Genomic DNA, 15,523 nt, shown 5'->3' with positions numbered 1-15,523 from the left:
AAATTTTGCTCCCAGTGATGCAAAATTGTAAATTTGATCCGTCTATTTTTGTAGGTTTCTGGACTACCTCTCCGATTTGTGTGTGTCCAATACCGTGGCCATCCCGATCACCCAGGAATTGATCTGCAAGGCAGTGCTCAATGAAAATAACACAGACATCCTCTTTGAAACAAGGTATCATTTCATTGTCTGTAGATTTATTCCAAATACGTATGAATATAAATTGTGCTGAATGCTGTTGTGTCTGACTTTTGTCGGATAAATCAGGAAAAAGTTTGAGAAACCGTTCAGAAGTCGGAAAAAGCCTCCTACTATTGCAAGTGTCAGCAACTTAGGTTCATAGTAAATGCACTTTGGGAGTGCTTGTTTCTATTTACCAGAACCACAAAAAAATATCATTATCATGATGCAAAGGCCTTTAACATTGTTCGCATCCTGTTTCAGGCTTGTGAAGACCCAAGTTGAAGTCGAGATGGAAGTTGAGACCCCCGATGATGATCACACAGAGCCCATTGTGACGATAGAGGAGGAGGAAGAGGTGGTACTGTTCTGGGACAGTGGGGAGAAGTCTAAAGGTGTCAGGGAGCTGGCTATGGGAGCCAATGAGAAGATCAAGGAGGACTTGTCTATTTTGGACTACTACAGGTATGTAAAGCTGTGGTCAAAGGGACACTAAGACCATGCCGTTGGTGAGCCAGCTAAAGTTAGCTTTTGAGAATGCTCATGTCATCACTTGCAGCGACCCCAATTCTAATCCCAGCGAACCTAGTACGCAGGACCTGTTTCTAAACAATGCTATTGTTTCCTTGTACAGGATGAAAAGTCATCAGCCGCAGTTACATGACCAGTGCGCCTGTATTAAAAGTCAATACAGGAGGAGGGAGAGAGAGAGGATTTATGTCAGGTCAAGTAGGCCTATCAGACCCACACTTATCTTAACAATGCAAAGAATATGATACTAAATACCAGTATTTGATAACTTTGAAACTTTTTTTCAGACACCAGTTGAACCTGTTTGCGCACATGTGTCTTGACCGGCAGTACCTTGCCATTAACCAGTTGGGGCCACAGCTGGACATCGATCTTATATTGAGGTAAGCGTGGCTCATGTTCTTGAGGAAACTGTCCCATTTACGTCTTTTTCCCAATCAGTGAATGAGTTGGATTCATCAAAACAATTCTACCAGCGTTGTCATATCTTTTGAGATGACCATACACTCTCCTATCCAGTTATGAAAATGGAAGTGCCCTTTGCCGGTTCAATTCAAAATGCAGAAAAGTCCTTGAGAAAATTTTAACAAGGTCGATTCATCTTGCCTTGATTGTTTACCTGTTTGCATTGCAGGTGTATGTCTGACGAGGGTCTGCCGTGTGACCTTAGGGCCTCCTTCTGCCGCCTGATGCTGCATATGCACGTTGACAGGGATCCGCAAGAGACTGTTACACCAGTCAAATACGCCCGGCTGTGGTCGGAAATCCCACTCCAAATCTCAATAGAGGGGTAGGTTATTCATGAACACTAACCCGAGTTTGAAAAAACTATGGTGACCATTTTGATTTTACTCATTTTTCATTGTTTTGGTTAGAATTTGGACCAAGGCACATCAAGAAGTGAATTTGTTCTGGCAGAGGGAGGCTTGTGATCTTCTGCTTCCCTTTTCATCCAAAGACTGGCCTGCAGCAATGAAAGCAAGGGGAGGCATGAAGCTTCTGCACTAAACTATGCTGTTAGCCCTAGATGCCTTGTGGCTAAGCCAGGCAGCTCCTACTGTTGTGGTACGGAACGTGCATTCACAAAAGGGCAGAATGCTAAAGAAAAAGTAGAAGAAGGGTCTAGAATCTAGATAAGCGTTAAGTCAGACTCCTGTTTTGGCCCTCTGATGACTGCAACCTCCTCTTTTGCATTTACATGTTTATGTTTTAGGTATGAGAGCAACGTAAGCAAGGACCCCACCAAGGAGGCCGTCAAGGCAAAGTTCTCACATACCATCAAGTTTGTGGAGGAATACCTGTGTAACGTGGTCAGTCAGTCCTGGACGATATCGGACAAGGAACAGAATAAACTCACTTTTGAGGTTAGTCCAGTTGCTGTGGCATTATGGTAATTCTTCTCATGAGGGAGCCAGCCTCTGCAGGACCTGCTTGCTCTCCGAGATTGAAATCATCAGTAGAATGACCTAGCTAGCTAGTCCTGTAGGACTCAATAGAATGATCTTTTGGGTGACTATCTGACATCAACTTTCTTTCAATCTCTCAAGTGACTTTTAAGAAAGAGGTACTTTCCAACTGGCATATTGTTGAGACCTGATGTTTAGGATAAGAGTCTTGAAGCAGAGTTCAATTATCATGCACTTTAACTAATCTGCTTAGGTTTCTGCACATTCTGAAAGTGACCTGCTGTTCCTTGCACAGACTCTACTGGGCGTCTTGGATTGTGTTTTGGAAGGTGCCCTCTACAATGACTCGCTGCTTGCCAAGAGAGCGCAAAATATCTCCGCACTCCTTTCAATATTTTGATGCCTCTCAATCTTCCAGGTGGTCCATCTTGCTCGACAGCTGATCTACTTTGGCTTCTACACGTTCAGCGACCTGCTCCGTCTTACCCAGACTCTCCTGGGCATCTTGGACTGTGTCGTGGACAATGCCCTCACAATATCAGGAAACCTCGTGAACAATGATGGTAAGTAGCGGGGAGAGAACAAATCAGAATAGCTTTGATGGTTTGAATAGCAAATTTTAACAAATTCAGATCTGTTTTCAGAAAGAAGGAGGTATGGTACTCAATCTCTGTCACACACCAGGTGGTTTCTATTTTATGGAGTAATGCAAATGATTTAGATGTGTTGCTACCTGCTAAAAGTCTGTCAGGCAGATAGATCAGGAGATGTGAAGGAGAGCTGTTTATGAGGAGGTATGGTGATGAGAACGAAATCTTATCGGGTGTCCGTCTTGTCATCACTCGAAGACCGCTACATTTGCCCTCCTAACTTTCCATTCCCGTTTTCAAAGCATCGAGACGAGGAAGTTTGGCCAATGATGAGTTTCTCCGCCGAGATATATACGATCGTATGTAACTTTAGTATCGGAATGAATTTGAACCCCAAAGTATTTAACCCGTTTTGTATAATCCCAGTGCGGTTTATAATTGTGCACACACTGGGGCAGTTCTGTGACTGACTGTGATTTTTTTCTCTCAGAAGTTGTGTATTTTCAATTATTTTCATGTATTGGAAGGAATTGGTCAATTTCAAACAACCTGCCTAAATACCACATGTACGGCTTTGATTGAAAAAGATTTTGGTCATTTTTTAGCTGTGTTTATCTTTCTAAGTTAAAACTGACTCGTATCAGATTCAGTTTGGTGATCAGAACGTCACAGGCTGTCTCTGTGCGTCATGGAGCTTTGGTCCCTGCGGAGTGTTTCAGCTAGAAATCTGAAAAGGCAGGATGCAGTGCCCTGCTTTAAAAAGAAATACATCAGCCACTTGTGAATAAAGGCAGGGCAAAAAAGAAAGTTTAGAAAAGGTAGAGTGCTGTACCCTGCTAGAACCTTTTAGCTGAAGCACGACTGTGTACAGTTCTGGTCTATGCTTAGGTGTTACTTGGTTTAAACCTGGCATGATAGTATAAAAGTTATATCTAATACACTCTATTCCTGTTGATGTTCACTGAATGATTTTGTCAACTAACTCAATATTTTGTTGATATAATCCTTATTTTTGAGCACAGCTCACGGGTGCTGGTCGGATATGCTCAGGCTGAACGCTGAATGAGGAGCTTGTCCAAGCTCTAATAGTGAGGAGAGTCAGGTATCTCGTTAGAAATGTTGGACTTAGCATTTTAAACATTTTGTATTGAATTTCTCTCCTGAATGACGACCTTTGGTGATTAGGACAGCCAGAAGATGTTCATGATTGCTGGAATGTTTTATTAATGTATGCAAGTGGAGTCAGTGGTGCAGTTTATGAATATGCTCTGCTTTAGTCATGATATGTAGCTACTTCGTAACTGGTTTTATACATGCACCATTTATGGTAATAATGCTATTCGTTTTGGAATGTTTGTTTTTTTATCCATCCTCGTAATTTATATAATGCAATTATCAAGAATTGAAATGTACAATTAATAACTTATATGGAATGTTTTAGTATTTTATTTGACTGAAACTAATTGAAATGCAAAGTTGACACTATTAGTGGGTATTGGTTATCTTCTGTTAGTCTTGCTTTAATGATACGTGTATTTGGGAGGTGGTGTCGCTTGTATTCATAAGTAGAATTATTGAATGAACATAAATGCTCATAAAAGTCAAATGTTCATGTTCTCGATTTGTTTATTTAGACAAAAGTAACATGGCTTATACAGTAAATGAGAATGCATCAGAAAACTAACTTTACTGAGCAGATTTTTCGTTATTGATGATATTTTACTCGGGTATTGGATAACAATGTAACTATAGTTGGTTGGCATTGAAAAACTTGACACTACAATGACAAAGTGCAAAAGTTGATCTCTCTTTTGGTAATAATAATAATAATAATGTCTAGTATTTGTATAGCGCTACTCAGAACGCATTGCTGTTTAAGCGCTATTTGTTGATTTCCACTCATTGTCACTGATAATGCCTCTCGAACAGCCAACACTTCAAGCGCTTCCTAAATGTGTCCTGATTGTCAATCGCAGTTAGTTCCGTCGGCAACTTATTAAAATTGATTAATCAAGCATCTCTCTTTCAGATCTTTGACTCGACATAGCCTCTGTCCCATCTTCCATCATTTCATGTCATATTTAAAATCTTTTACACCATTTTTTTACTGCAGCTGCGAAACCAGGTTATTTTTTTCATCAAACTCATTCTTAGCTTGTTCTAGTGAAGGCCAGTCGAAGGTTTTACAAAACGTTATGATAATGTATTCAGCATTCACTCTGGACAAGTACATCACAAGCATACACTGCTATACATAAAGTCCAGTTGACACATTCTTTGTTATGAGGGTGGAAAAGTGCTCATTTCAATGCAGCTGATGTATAGCCCATACAAAAATGTGCCCAATTTGCATTGACATACGCTGTATACAAAGGATATGATCAATGGTATGTATAGCACCGTACGCCTGTACTAGAGGTCTTGTCCATATTTAAACTAGGATGTAATTGTCTAACATCCCAGAATAACAAAAAATTATTCTTTATGAAAACTTCACAATACAAATAAATGTATTTTGTGCTGGTTTTGTGTTAAATGTGTTTGTTAAAGCCTTCAGACTGTCGCAAAGTTATTTGAATTTTTTGCATGTTTCAATTGATGACGCCTTAGGGCATGCTTTTACTCTTTTCATGACTGCTTCGAGTAAAAGCCAAAGACGCGAGAGATGAGATTTTCACTGGCGGCGGATTAATTTTTTTCCAGCCATGGATACTGGCCATACTGATAATTTCATCGCCTCTGAAAATGATTCCTCTCTCGCTCCTGGCAACATTTCTTTGCTTGGTTCTGATGTTTAAGCAATCTTTTGATGGTAGTAGCTAATGGTGACATTTTACATCTTAATGTTGGTTTATTTTTTGTAGTCGCAGTATTCAATCTAGTCCTTTGGAAGTTATTTTGTCATCTTTTTATTCCATTTTGACACGTCCATTTATCATTCCGGTAGTGTGCATCACAATAGTTTAAAAGTATAATTTTCATTGTAGGTAGATGACCATTGATTTAATAATCTTGTGAGCATAAGGCCGAAGTTACATAGACCTCATTCGTTCATTTACCACGAGTCACTTTCCGGGTTTTTCTTTCATTCCTCGGTGAATGCACGCCACAAGGCCGTGCATTCACAGGGGAAAGAAAGCAAAAGGGGAAAATGAGTCCTGGGAAATGAACGAATGAGGTCTATGTACAGGTAACTTCGGCCTAAGGTGCTATTTACCTCGTCAACTCCAACATGCCTAATCCAATGTGGAATGGTCCCGTTGTGCCATATAGCTTCTTTATTCACAGGATTATTCAATCATTGGCCACTAGTTTTCTTTCAGTTTCTTTATTCATGATGCTTGCAAGCAATGTAGGACTGAGGGGACACAGAAGAGCGAGATAATTTCAAGATTAAAGAAACTGTTACTGTGCGATTGCAAGATTTGCATGTGCCGGTATTTGAAATTCGGACCCATTTAAAGTTACTATCAAGTAAAAAGAAATTAGTATAATGAAAGCATTGCCTGGGACTGCTGTGTATTTTAGCTCATTTTTATCTTGAGAACATAGTGGTATCCTCAAGTCATGTGCGGGGGCATTTTGACACAGTACGCCCTTGTATCCTCGGGGTCCGGTTGTTAGAAAGCATGTTAGCTCATGACATCATGCTGATATGTTGTTACATGTGCATTGATGTACATGAAACAACATGTCAACATGATGTCAGAAGCTAACATTAGCTCATAACATCATGCTGATATGTTGTTACATGTGCATTGATGTACATGAAACAACATGTCAACATGATGTCAGAAGCTAACATTAGCTCATAACATCATGCTGATGTGTTGTTACATGTGCATTGATGTACATGAAACAACATGTCAACATGATGTCAGAAGCCAACATGCTTTCTAACAACCGGGCCTGGGGTGTTCCCTCAGTCCTGATGCGATTAATGTTGGTGAGGGAAGAAATGCTTTACGTGTTGTCACCGAGCTTATGTCCTGTCAGAGACTTTTGATTAGGCTTAAAAACATTGGAAATGCTGGCAAGATAGCAGGCTACATGTAGAGAAATAGTCATCTATTTTTGAGATTCGAAGCCAGCAAAGCTTTACAAAGTGAGGGCAGATACCATAGTTTATAAGAGCGTCCTCATACACATTCAAGAAAACAAACATTCAATCACTTTGGTCAGTCGCAACCGTGCAGTTTACCTGCAAATTAAAATTAAAATTTCATACGAGTATCTAACGATATTGTTTCATTGTTGTTTCAGCGCGTGGAGGAGTGCTGCGCCCTATTGGTGGGATGGGCGCCGTGATGGCCAACATGCTGCTGGGTTCGAACACCGGCGAGGCGTCGGCGGTGAAGAAACAAGTCATGCCGACAGAGGTCGCTCAGAGCGCCACGCCCGCGAAAGAGGACGTCTTCGTCATGGACACTAAACTCAAGATTATAGAAATTCTGCAGGTGAGTTCACATCAGTAGGAATTGGTTGTAACCCCACTCCGAGGTTTTGATGATTTCGGATAAAAAGGGGTATTTCAGAACCTGAAATGTCACCAGGGGTTGTTTTGATTCTGGCAACAACATTGTATTCTCGACAATTAAAAAAAACAAGGGCCTCATTAGTGATAACTTATTGTTTGTTTTGTTAACATTTTTCTACACATTTTAAAACTACAACATGGAAGGTTATATAGCATCATGGATTGGGAAGGTAATTTTGTGATTTTTTCCAAGATAATCAATATCTTCTGTGTTTTGTAGTATATTTGTCAAATTATATCGCAAGGAGGAAAAAAATAAAATCAACCGGTCTTAGATCCGTGTAACTAGATTAATTGTAGGTTTTGGCAAATTTCTGAACTTATGAAGTCGAACCAGCATTTATATGCGTAGCTTTATCCTTACAGCTGAGTCGTTAACTTCACCCATGCCAAGCACCCACTAATGAACGCCCTCTATACTTTGTTTTGCAGTTCATCCTGAATGTGCGTCTCGATTACCGCATCACTTGTCTGCTGTCGATCTTTAAGCAAGAGTTCGATGAGAATAACGTAGCCAAGGCCGCCGATGGTAGGGTTGGACCCGACATATTGTGACAGACATCACTCCCTCTGCCTTCATCAATATCATCATAACAGCATTGTCATTTCTCATAGAAGCTAGAAGTGGTTAGCGCTCAGGAGTCGGAATAGTTCCATTTAAAACTTTTGGCCCCGTCCTGAAAAAGAGAGACACAGCTAAAGGTCTCAGCATCATGGTTGCTTCATAGCATGTAGTGGGCCATACTACTGGCTGCCACATCACTGGGTCCAGGTTCGATTCCCGGGAGATCCAAGATTTGTATCTTTTGATGAAACGGCAATGGGTCGTGAAGGCTGAAATGATACCAGATGATATATTTGAGTTTAACCTCATGTCCTTCTGAAGTTCATTTTTAAGGAGAGTTTGAATGTTTTAATGCACATGGTGTCATTCATTTCTAGCTTCTGTTGTGAAATGACGCTCATTCATATCAACCCATTCCATCTCAATATCTTCCTTACCTGACACGCCTCAATAACTTCCTTACCTGACTCACCTCAATACCTTCCTTCCCTAACTCGCCAATCCTCTCCTTCTCCTATTACTAAATCTTTGCAATCCAAGCACGACATTTCTTGATAAAATATCAAATGAAACGTTACAATGTCTTGTCTTCCTTAAAAATTGACATAATTGATTCAACGATGTTTGCCGTTCTTGGACCTTAACCTATTCTTTACCAATCAAATTCTCTCTTCTATTCTCCTCTCTTTGTTTTCATCATTGCCAGTGGTCATCCAGCTGTTTTCATCACAATACGCTGCCTTTTCTCATCCATGAACTTTCCACAAAAAGGCGAAACAAAAAAAGTCATTTTCATCCGCTTCTGCTTCTCATTGCATTGCAGCTATAGACATAGTGGTGCGACCTGGTGGCTGTTTGATGAGTCAGAACTCAGGGTGTGCTTGGCTTGGGAATGAATTTTTTTGCACTGTTTTATGCCAAATTTCTCATCGTTTATTCCAGTTTCTTCTGAATGTGCGCTTGGATTATCGCATTTGCAGTATCCTGTCGAAATTCAAATTGCAGTTTGACGATAACTGCATGATGCATTCGGATGAAGGTTGAAACTTGCGATTCTTTTATCTGGATGTTAGTCGTACATCGTACAGTCATGTGATATAAGCCTTGATCTCTCAGCTAACAATGACACGTACAGTATAGGCCGAGGTCTGGCGGGTCACGTTATGGAGTGTTTGAGGCCCGATTCCACTCGGGCATGTTCCTGTGGCTGTTGCCAAAGAGAGCGCGTGTAGCTGAGAGATCGAAGCTTAGTTATGACCCGTTTTGTTGCATAAAGCTGTTTTACTTAATAGCTGCCAGCATAGCAAGTAGATTAGATCGATAAGTTTTCATTAAATAGTTCCGTAATGTGTTGATGAGAATGAACGGAAAAAACATTTTTGGATGATAATCTTAAAAGCATGACTTATAGCTACTGGATGTCGGTGAAGGTTCATGATTCAGTGCTAGTTCAAGATGCTTTTAGAGTCCAATAAGTTGGTATAGAGACCAATGACGCAATTCTTGGAAAACTTAAGGCAAACCGTAGTATAGCGCACACTCACAGAGTTTCATGTCAGAGGAGAAAACATATGTTTTATAAATGTTGTGGTACACAGTTCAATTCACGCTTAGAATGACTTTGGAACTCTGAATTTTTGATTTAGACGAGAAAGATTGGAAAAAGTCAAATTGGAAAACGTTTGTACCCTCAAGGGTCTTGTGTCATCAGTAGCATTGGTCTCATTGTCCTGTTATAAATATAATAAATATTTTTTGTTGGAATTACGAACTCATAACGATTTTGTGCGTTCCGTACACAGCTCCTCCGGAGATGGGTAATTATCTATCACATAAAATCACACATTCTTTTGTGATTTTATGATAACTTTTTTTGTATTTTTTGCTTCAAGGTTTTTCTGGAGTAATCCTTCCCTGTTGGAAAAGTTGTCGAGATATCAAACTTGAACTGAATGAAAAATTTGTATCAGGTTGCAAGTGGTCGACAAATTTTATAGCCTTTTTTGTTGTACTTGCATCTGCAAGTTTTCTTTCATTTAATGTTGTTGTTTGAAGCTGAGATAATTGAACCTTGATTGAAATTAAAAGTTTTGTCATGAAAGAGAAGAAAATAAATCTTTTTAACCAATTTTGGAGAGCATTGAGTGCTTTTGGTCGGTTTTGGTATACACCTTTTTTTTGGTGGGTGACATTTCAGCTTTGAGAATGGAAACAATTTGAACGCTAATTTAAGTTATTTTCAAATTGGATGGGGAGATATTTAGTTTTTTACTTTTTGTATACACAAGGTAGATCTCAAGTGAACTTTTCTGGTTTTTGGTATATTCATACTTTTTTTGTATTTTCGGTTTTATTTCTTAACCCCTGCATGATTTCTGCATGTTCTATTCCATTCAGTACTTGGTGCCAATTCTTTGCTTGTTGTTCAATCTGATTGGTCAGTGAGCTAATTAGAAAACAGTCTCTTAAGTGCAATGCAGACAGTGGTGTTTTTTATTGCAGCAACATGCAATAATTGCCGTATGCAATAAAAAAATCACTTTTGTGCAGTGCGTGAAATGTTCATCCTGCATACATGTAGCAACGCCATGATTCCTTGCGCTAATTTTGAAAAATTTCATCTCTCATTCGGTCATCTCAGAAACTCAAAACTCAAACATCATTATATAATTTCACCTGAACCAATTTCTGCAAATAGATAGATTTGTCAATATTGGGCAGCAGTAGCTGTAGTAGTTTCCTGCCTTTTCGGACAAGGCCATATTATTTTAGCAGTACCGGACTTGCCTATCCGATACTGCATTTCGGACCTTCAAAGAAAGTTTTCTTGTTAAAGTAAATGCTTGAATGAATGTTCAACTTTGGTAGCTTATGCATGTATTTCTTCTTCAGGCTTGGACTTGGAAAGCATTGGTGCTCAAGCTGAGGACATCTTTGGAGGAAAGTAAGTGACATGACAATCATACATAACGTCAGTTGGCCTGCCCTTTGAAAGAGCCTTACAACCAGTATCCCTAAGCTAAAGCTTTGGCAGGACAAGCAGACTACCCCATCTAGCCCGTGTTTGACTTCTCCTCCTTGGTTGAAGAAGGAGATATAGTATGAGGCCATTAACTCTTGCAGTCATCAAATGATTCGCAGACGAATGTGAGTCACATTTTCTTAGAACAATGCTTTTCTAACAGCTACAACTGCAAACAGAATGGATATTTCAGATTTTCAACATGATCTTTTTGCTTCAGCATCGAGAACCGTGAACTTGACCTTGATGGCCAGGGTGGCCGCATGTTCTTACGCGTCCTCCTCAACCTGGTCATGCACAACTACCCACCACTGGTGTCCGGTTCGCTACAGCTCCTGTTTCGTCACTTCAGTCAGCGGCAGGAGGTCCTCCAGGCATTCAAACAGGTAACGTAGCCCCCCCCAAAATGTAATCGGAAAATGATCTTGGAGCAAGTCTGCAGTGCTATTTGCCTGTTGGAACTAAATGACTTTCTGACGTAGTGTTTCTTTGTGTCAGTTGTAAGTCCAGTCTTTGTGTTGTCCAATTCGGATTTTATTTCCACATTGAGCAACACTGATCACGACATCATCATCAAGACTGCTATTTCTATCTCCAGGGCTTTTTACGAAAGGCAAGCAGCTCTTCAGGAGCAATGACAATATAATTTTACCAATGTGACTTATGATATGTTTTAAAGTAATGTCTTTTATTGTGTAATATTCATGCATGTATATGCCATACTGTCTGTACTTGTGATAGTTGTGCAAATAAATAATTTGCACTTTTGAATTTGAAATTTGAATTTGTAACATATTATTTTTGGATGTTCTCCAGGTTCAGCTGTTGGTCTCGTCGAGTGATGTTGAAAACTACAAACAGATCAAAGCAGATCTTGATGACCTCAGGTCTAGGGTTGAGAAGTCTGAACTGTGGGTGTACAAGACTAACCTCGGAGAGGGGGGAAGCAAGAAGAAGAAAAAAGGAGACTCGGGTGAAGATGGGAAGGTAGGTTGCAGGAGAAGGATGTAACATTATTGAGAGTCTGGATGACCTCAGGTCGAGGGTTGAGAAGTCTGAACTGTGGGTGTACAAGACTTACCTCGGAGAATGTAGAATTGTTATGAGATCGAAATTTTGTAGTTTACAGAATTTGAATCTGAAGAATTAATGACTTCCTAAGGACTGCTTGTGCTCTTTTCTACAGGGTGATGGAAAAAAGAAGGACAAAGACAAAGACAAGGATAAGAAGAAGCCACAGACATTGGTAAGATTGTGAACTTAATTTTGGAATTTGTAAGTGCCTCTTGATTACTCGTTCTTCATTCTTCATCTAAATCAAGGGCTCCACTCGACTCCACTGCACCTTTTGGGTCAATGGGTGATATGAATAAAGACTAGCAAATGCTTTTATCTAAATCTCCATGTACATTTACACTAGGCCTTCCTGTACAAAACCGGAGTAAAAGCATTTGCTAGTCTTTATTCATATCACCCAATGTGTAGGTGGGAGTGATATAAGAAGCAATTGCGACTGGTGACCTTGAAAATTCAAGTGCCTCATCCTTTGAAATCTCTCAATTTCAGGGCAGCATCGGTGAGCAGGGGTCAGCCATTGACCTTGACCTTGGACCCTCCATTGATCTGAATGCTGCAAAGAATTACAAGATGATTAAGGAGGTAGGAAATTGAGCTTTTAATCGGAAAGCTTGTGCTCATTGTTTCTATTCAGCTAAATCTTGAAGTGTTTAGCAGTGGTCACATCATTATCATCAAGCAGACGGAGAAAAATAGGTTCCCTCTAGCTACATATTGGTACGTACGTTTATATTTGATATAAAAGTGACATGCTATGATCCTTTGCCTTTCAGATTTTGCTGCGTCTGACCAAACTGTGTGTCCAAGATATGACGTCTGGCCGCAAGCCTAGGAAACATGAGCAACGTCTGCTGAGGAATATGGGTGCTCATGGTGTGGTGCTGGAACTGCTACAGATACCTTATGAGAAGGTTAGTGACTGTTGATAATATTTCCAAACTGGAAACGTTCATTCAGACTTTAATTGCTGTTCATTCCGATACCTGTTATCGAGATATTTTCACTGAAAGTAACATCATAATGTATTTTGGAGAACATAAGAGGTGTCCTTTGGCAAATTTGACAACACAGTGACATAGGGCCAGTAATCTATGATTCTGTCTTCAGTAATACCAAAAGTATCTAAGGCTTACCTTTGTTTTTGGTGATGTGTAGATACATGTACTCAAAATGGGAGGTGAATCCTTGTCCACCAATATTGTTGTCTTCAGCAAAAGATGTTTTTTTCTTCAGTCAACTGACACTCGTATGCATGAGGTGATGAGACTGGCCCACGAGTTCCTGCAGAGTTTCTGCCTGGGTAATCATAGTAACCAGAGCTTGCTCCACAAGTCGCTGCATCTGTTCCTTACACCAGGGGTGAGTAGCTATGTCTGGGGGCCATTTCTTGGAAAGTTTTATTAGAGAGTTCACTCTGTCACAAGCACCTTGTCACAAAATTTGGCAACCAAGTTACAATGGGCACTTAATATTTCACAGGCCTTCCATGATCTTTGCACTCTTCGATTCTGTCTCATCGGCAGGGTTACTAGTGCCAAGCGAAAGATTTTAAAGCTGTGGACAAATTGCTCTGGAGATTTGAGTGACGGTATCACCCTAGTCATATGTGCTGTGCATTCCTTAGTAAATCCGATGGGATTTCAAAGTGAAGAAAAAGACGATGATAGGCCCATGTGCCATAAGTCATTCTGACCACTGCTTGTTTTAACCCAATAGAAGGACTGCACCATCCATCTTTTCGTCATGTGACACAAATTTACTCCTGTCTCGATGGTAATTTTTTTAGCGGCATTGCACCAGTCTATCTGCTGTCAATTTATATAATCAATTGGGAATATAATTTTGTAAATGGAGACCCTTTCTGACTTGTCAACTATAATCCACAGGGTCACGGCACGCCTCTTTCTGTACCAAGACAAAGTGAGACAGATGGCGGATCAAAGACCCCACTGATGAAGCAGCCCTCTATCTGGCTGCTCAAGGGTATCAGTAGGGGCCTACTTGAATTATGTGTAAGACTTTATATGGAACTTATGTATAACAGTAACACCTATAAATCGCCTTTTCTAAATGTCTAGCATAATCAAAATTATCTTTGCACTCTTCGATTCTGAATCACTCGGGAAGTTTTAAACTTGGTGTATGTAACTTTCAGTGCACTTTTAATGTCAATCTTGGAACCGGTGTCGTTAACCTTCTAGTCTAAGCACTTACTAAAACATAACACAAAAAATAGTTTGGGCTTGGTGGTAAGGTCAGTTTAGGGTCAGGCAGTGGCTCCCATGAAACTTCCATGAAGGTCAGGTATGTTTATGGGACAGGTAGTGGTTTACTTTCAGTGCAAGCAGGAACTTCTGATGTTAGTAATGGCAATGCATTTATTTGACCAGGGTGAAGTTTGATTTTGGTAACACAGAATCAGGCCTTTATGTCAGCTCAGACTTTCTATATTCGGTTGTTGATTATTACAGTCCCATGCTTGATTATCAGTTGTGTTCATTATCATGTGAAACTTTCTTTAGAGTTCTTATCTACCACACGATGTCGCTACTTTCTACAATGTAAGTAACAGCACCCTCTAGTGGTGACAGATAGCATTATTTTTCGCATGAATTCGAGTTGAACCAAAGATCTGATCATTCAGGTTACCTTTCCCGCCAAGAATCATCATTCCATCCCGTTAAGCACCCTTTTATGACATGAGTATGCAGGGGTGATTAAACAAACCTATATCCATCATGTTTTTGCCCCAACGTCCATATCCTGAGAAAAGTTGCTTATTGTTGGTGCTTGAACACATTATTCCCGGGCCTATTGCTTTAAAATCCTGCACACCAAATTTGAATAGATTCATACTTCATATCTGGTGATGACGAAAACCATTCCTGGCAGTTGGCAGAATTGGCACCTTGCATGCTTTCTTATGTTACACCCAGTATTCTTTGCCTTTGGAACAAGAATGATGCAAATGTTACAGAGTTTGATTCTCTGGGATGGTAGTGATATTCCTAATGTCCCACTTAAAGTAGATGTAGTAGGTTGAATCCTGGATGCTGCATTTGATTGTTTAATCTTGCGAGCCTCAACAGCCTGGATCAAGCAGTATTTTTGGCATGCTGATAGCTAAAATATTCCCATTTTCTAAAGCGTTGTGTTTACCCATGGCATTTTGATGATAACCTTTGTAAATAGTCTTATATGTAAAAATTAGGTTGGCCCGTGACGCTTTATTGAATTTTACTAACATACATGTGACTTGAAAAGCATTTTAGAATAAAGAGTTCTTAAAATAATAAGCACCAGTCCTCCGTTGGGAGTCATGAAGCTTGAGAATGGTTCTTTTCAGGGCTTCTATTAACTCCAAATCATGTCCTTTATCCCTATAAATTGAAGATACAGACCCTTGGTATCAATTGTAAATGTCTCTCAAAACTACTTTGAGGGACCCTCCAAAGATTACCTTGGACCCTTGAAAGGCCTTCATATTGTAAGGGTCTAACGAAGCCTGCATTTTGAAGCTTATGGTTGTTGTAGCTGGACATCCCCAAGAAGATAGTCTTCATGAAACAAGAAACTTAGCATTAATTAGCAGCCTTTTAGCTGAGTCATATGCTG

The 15,523-nt window shown here is 40.0% G+C and overlaps 1 protein-coding gene across 5 annotated transcripts in view; it reads left to right on the top strand.

Moving 5' to 3' along the window:
• Positions 1–15,523, top strand: part of LOC135491326 (inositol 1,4,5-trisphosphate receptor-like) — a 54,357-nt gene that overhangs the window by 13,098 nt on the left and 25,736 nt on the right. For 3 of the 5 annotated variants that reach the window (XM_064777108.1, XM_064777106.1, XM_064777109.1), the window contains exons 15-31: positions 55–174; positions 445–645; positions 999–1,094; positions 1,346–1,501; positions 1,925–2,075; positions 2,536–2,680; positions 3,010–3,066; positions 6,971–7,164; positions 7,677–7,773; positions 9,612–9,626; positions 10,702–10,753; positions 11,052–11,217; positions 11,648–11,818; positions 12,018–12,077; positions 12,398–12,490; positions 12,682–12,819; positions 13,142–13,267. In XM_064777108.1, coding sequence (XP_064633178.1) covers positions 55–174; positions 445–645; positions 999–1,094; positions 1,346–1,501; positions 1,925–2,075; positions 2,536–2,680; positions 3,010–3,066; positions 6,971–7,164; positions 7,677–7,773; positions 9,612–9,626; positions 10,702–10,753; positions 11,052–11,217; positions 11,648–11,818; positions 12,018–12,077; positions 12,398–12,490; positions 12,682–12,819; positions 13,142–13,267 — 2,038 coding nt within the window. Of the gene's footprint in view, positions 1–54; positions 175–444; positions 646–998; positions 1,095–1,345; positions 1,502–1,924; positions 2,076–2,535; positions 2,681–3,009; positions 3,067–6,970; positions 7,165–7,676; positions 7,774–9,611; positions 9,627–10,701; positions 10,754–11,051; positions 11,218–11,647; positions 11,819–12,017; positions 12,078–12,397; positions 12,491–12,681; positions 12,820–13,141; positions 13,268–13,794; positions 13,921–15,523 lie in introns of all 5 variants that reach the window. The other 2 variants (XM_064777105.1, XM_064777107.1) reach the window with 2 other exon arrangements.

Source organism: Lineus longissimus, chromosome 7 (assembly GCF_910592395.1).
Source record: "Lineus longissimus chromosome 7, tnLinLong1.2, whole genome shotgun sequence".
Lineage (NCBI taxonomy): Eukaryota > Metazoa > Nemertea > Pilidiophora > Heteronemertea > Lineidae > Lineus > Lineus longissimus.
Note: the sequence above shows the minus strand (reverse complement) of the source record. Positions and strands in the feature narration are given on the sequence as shown.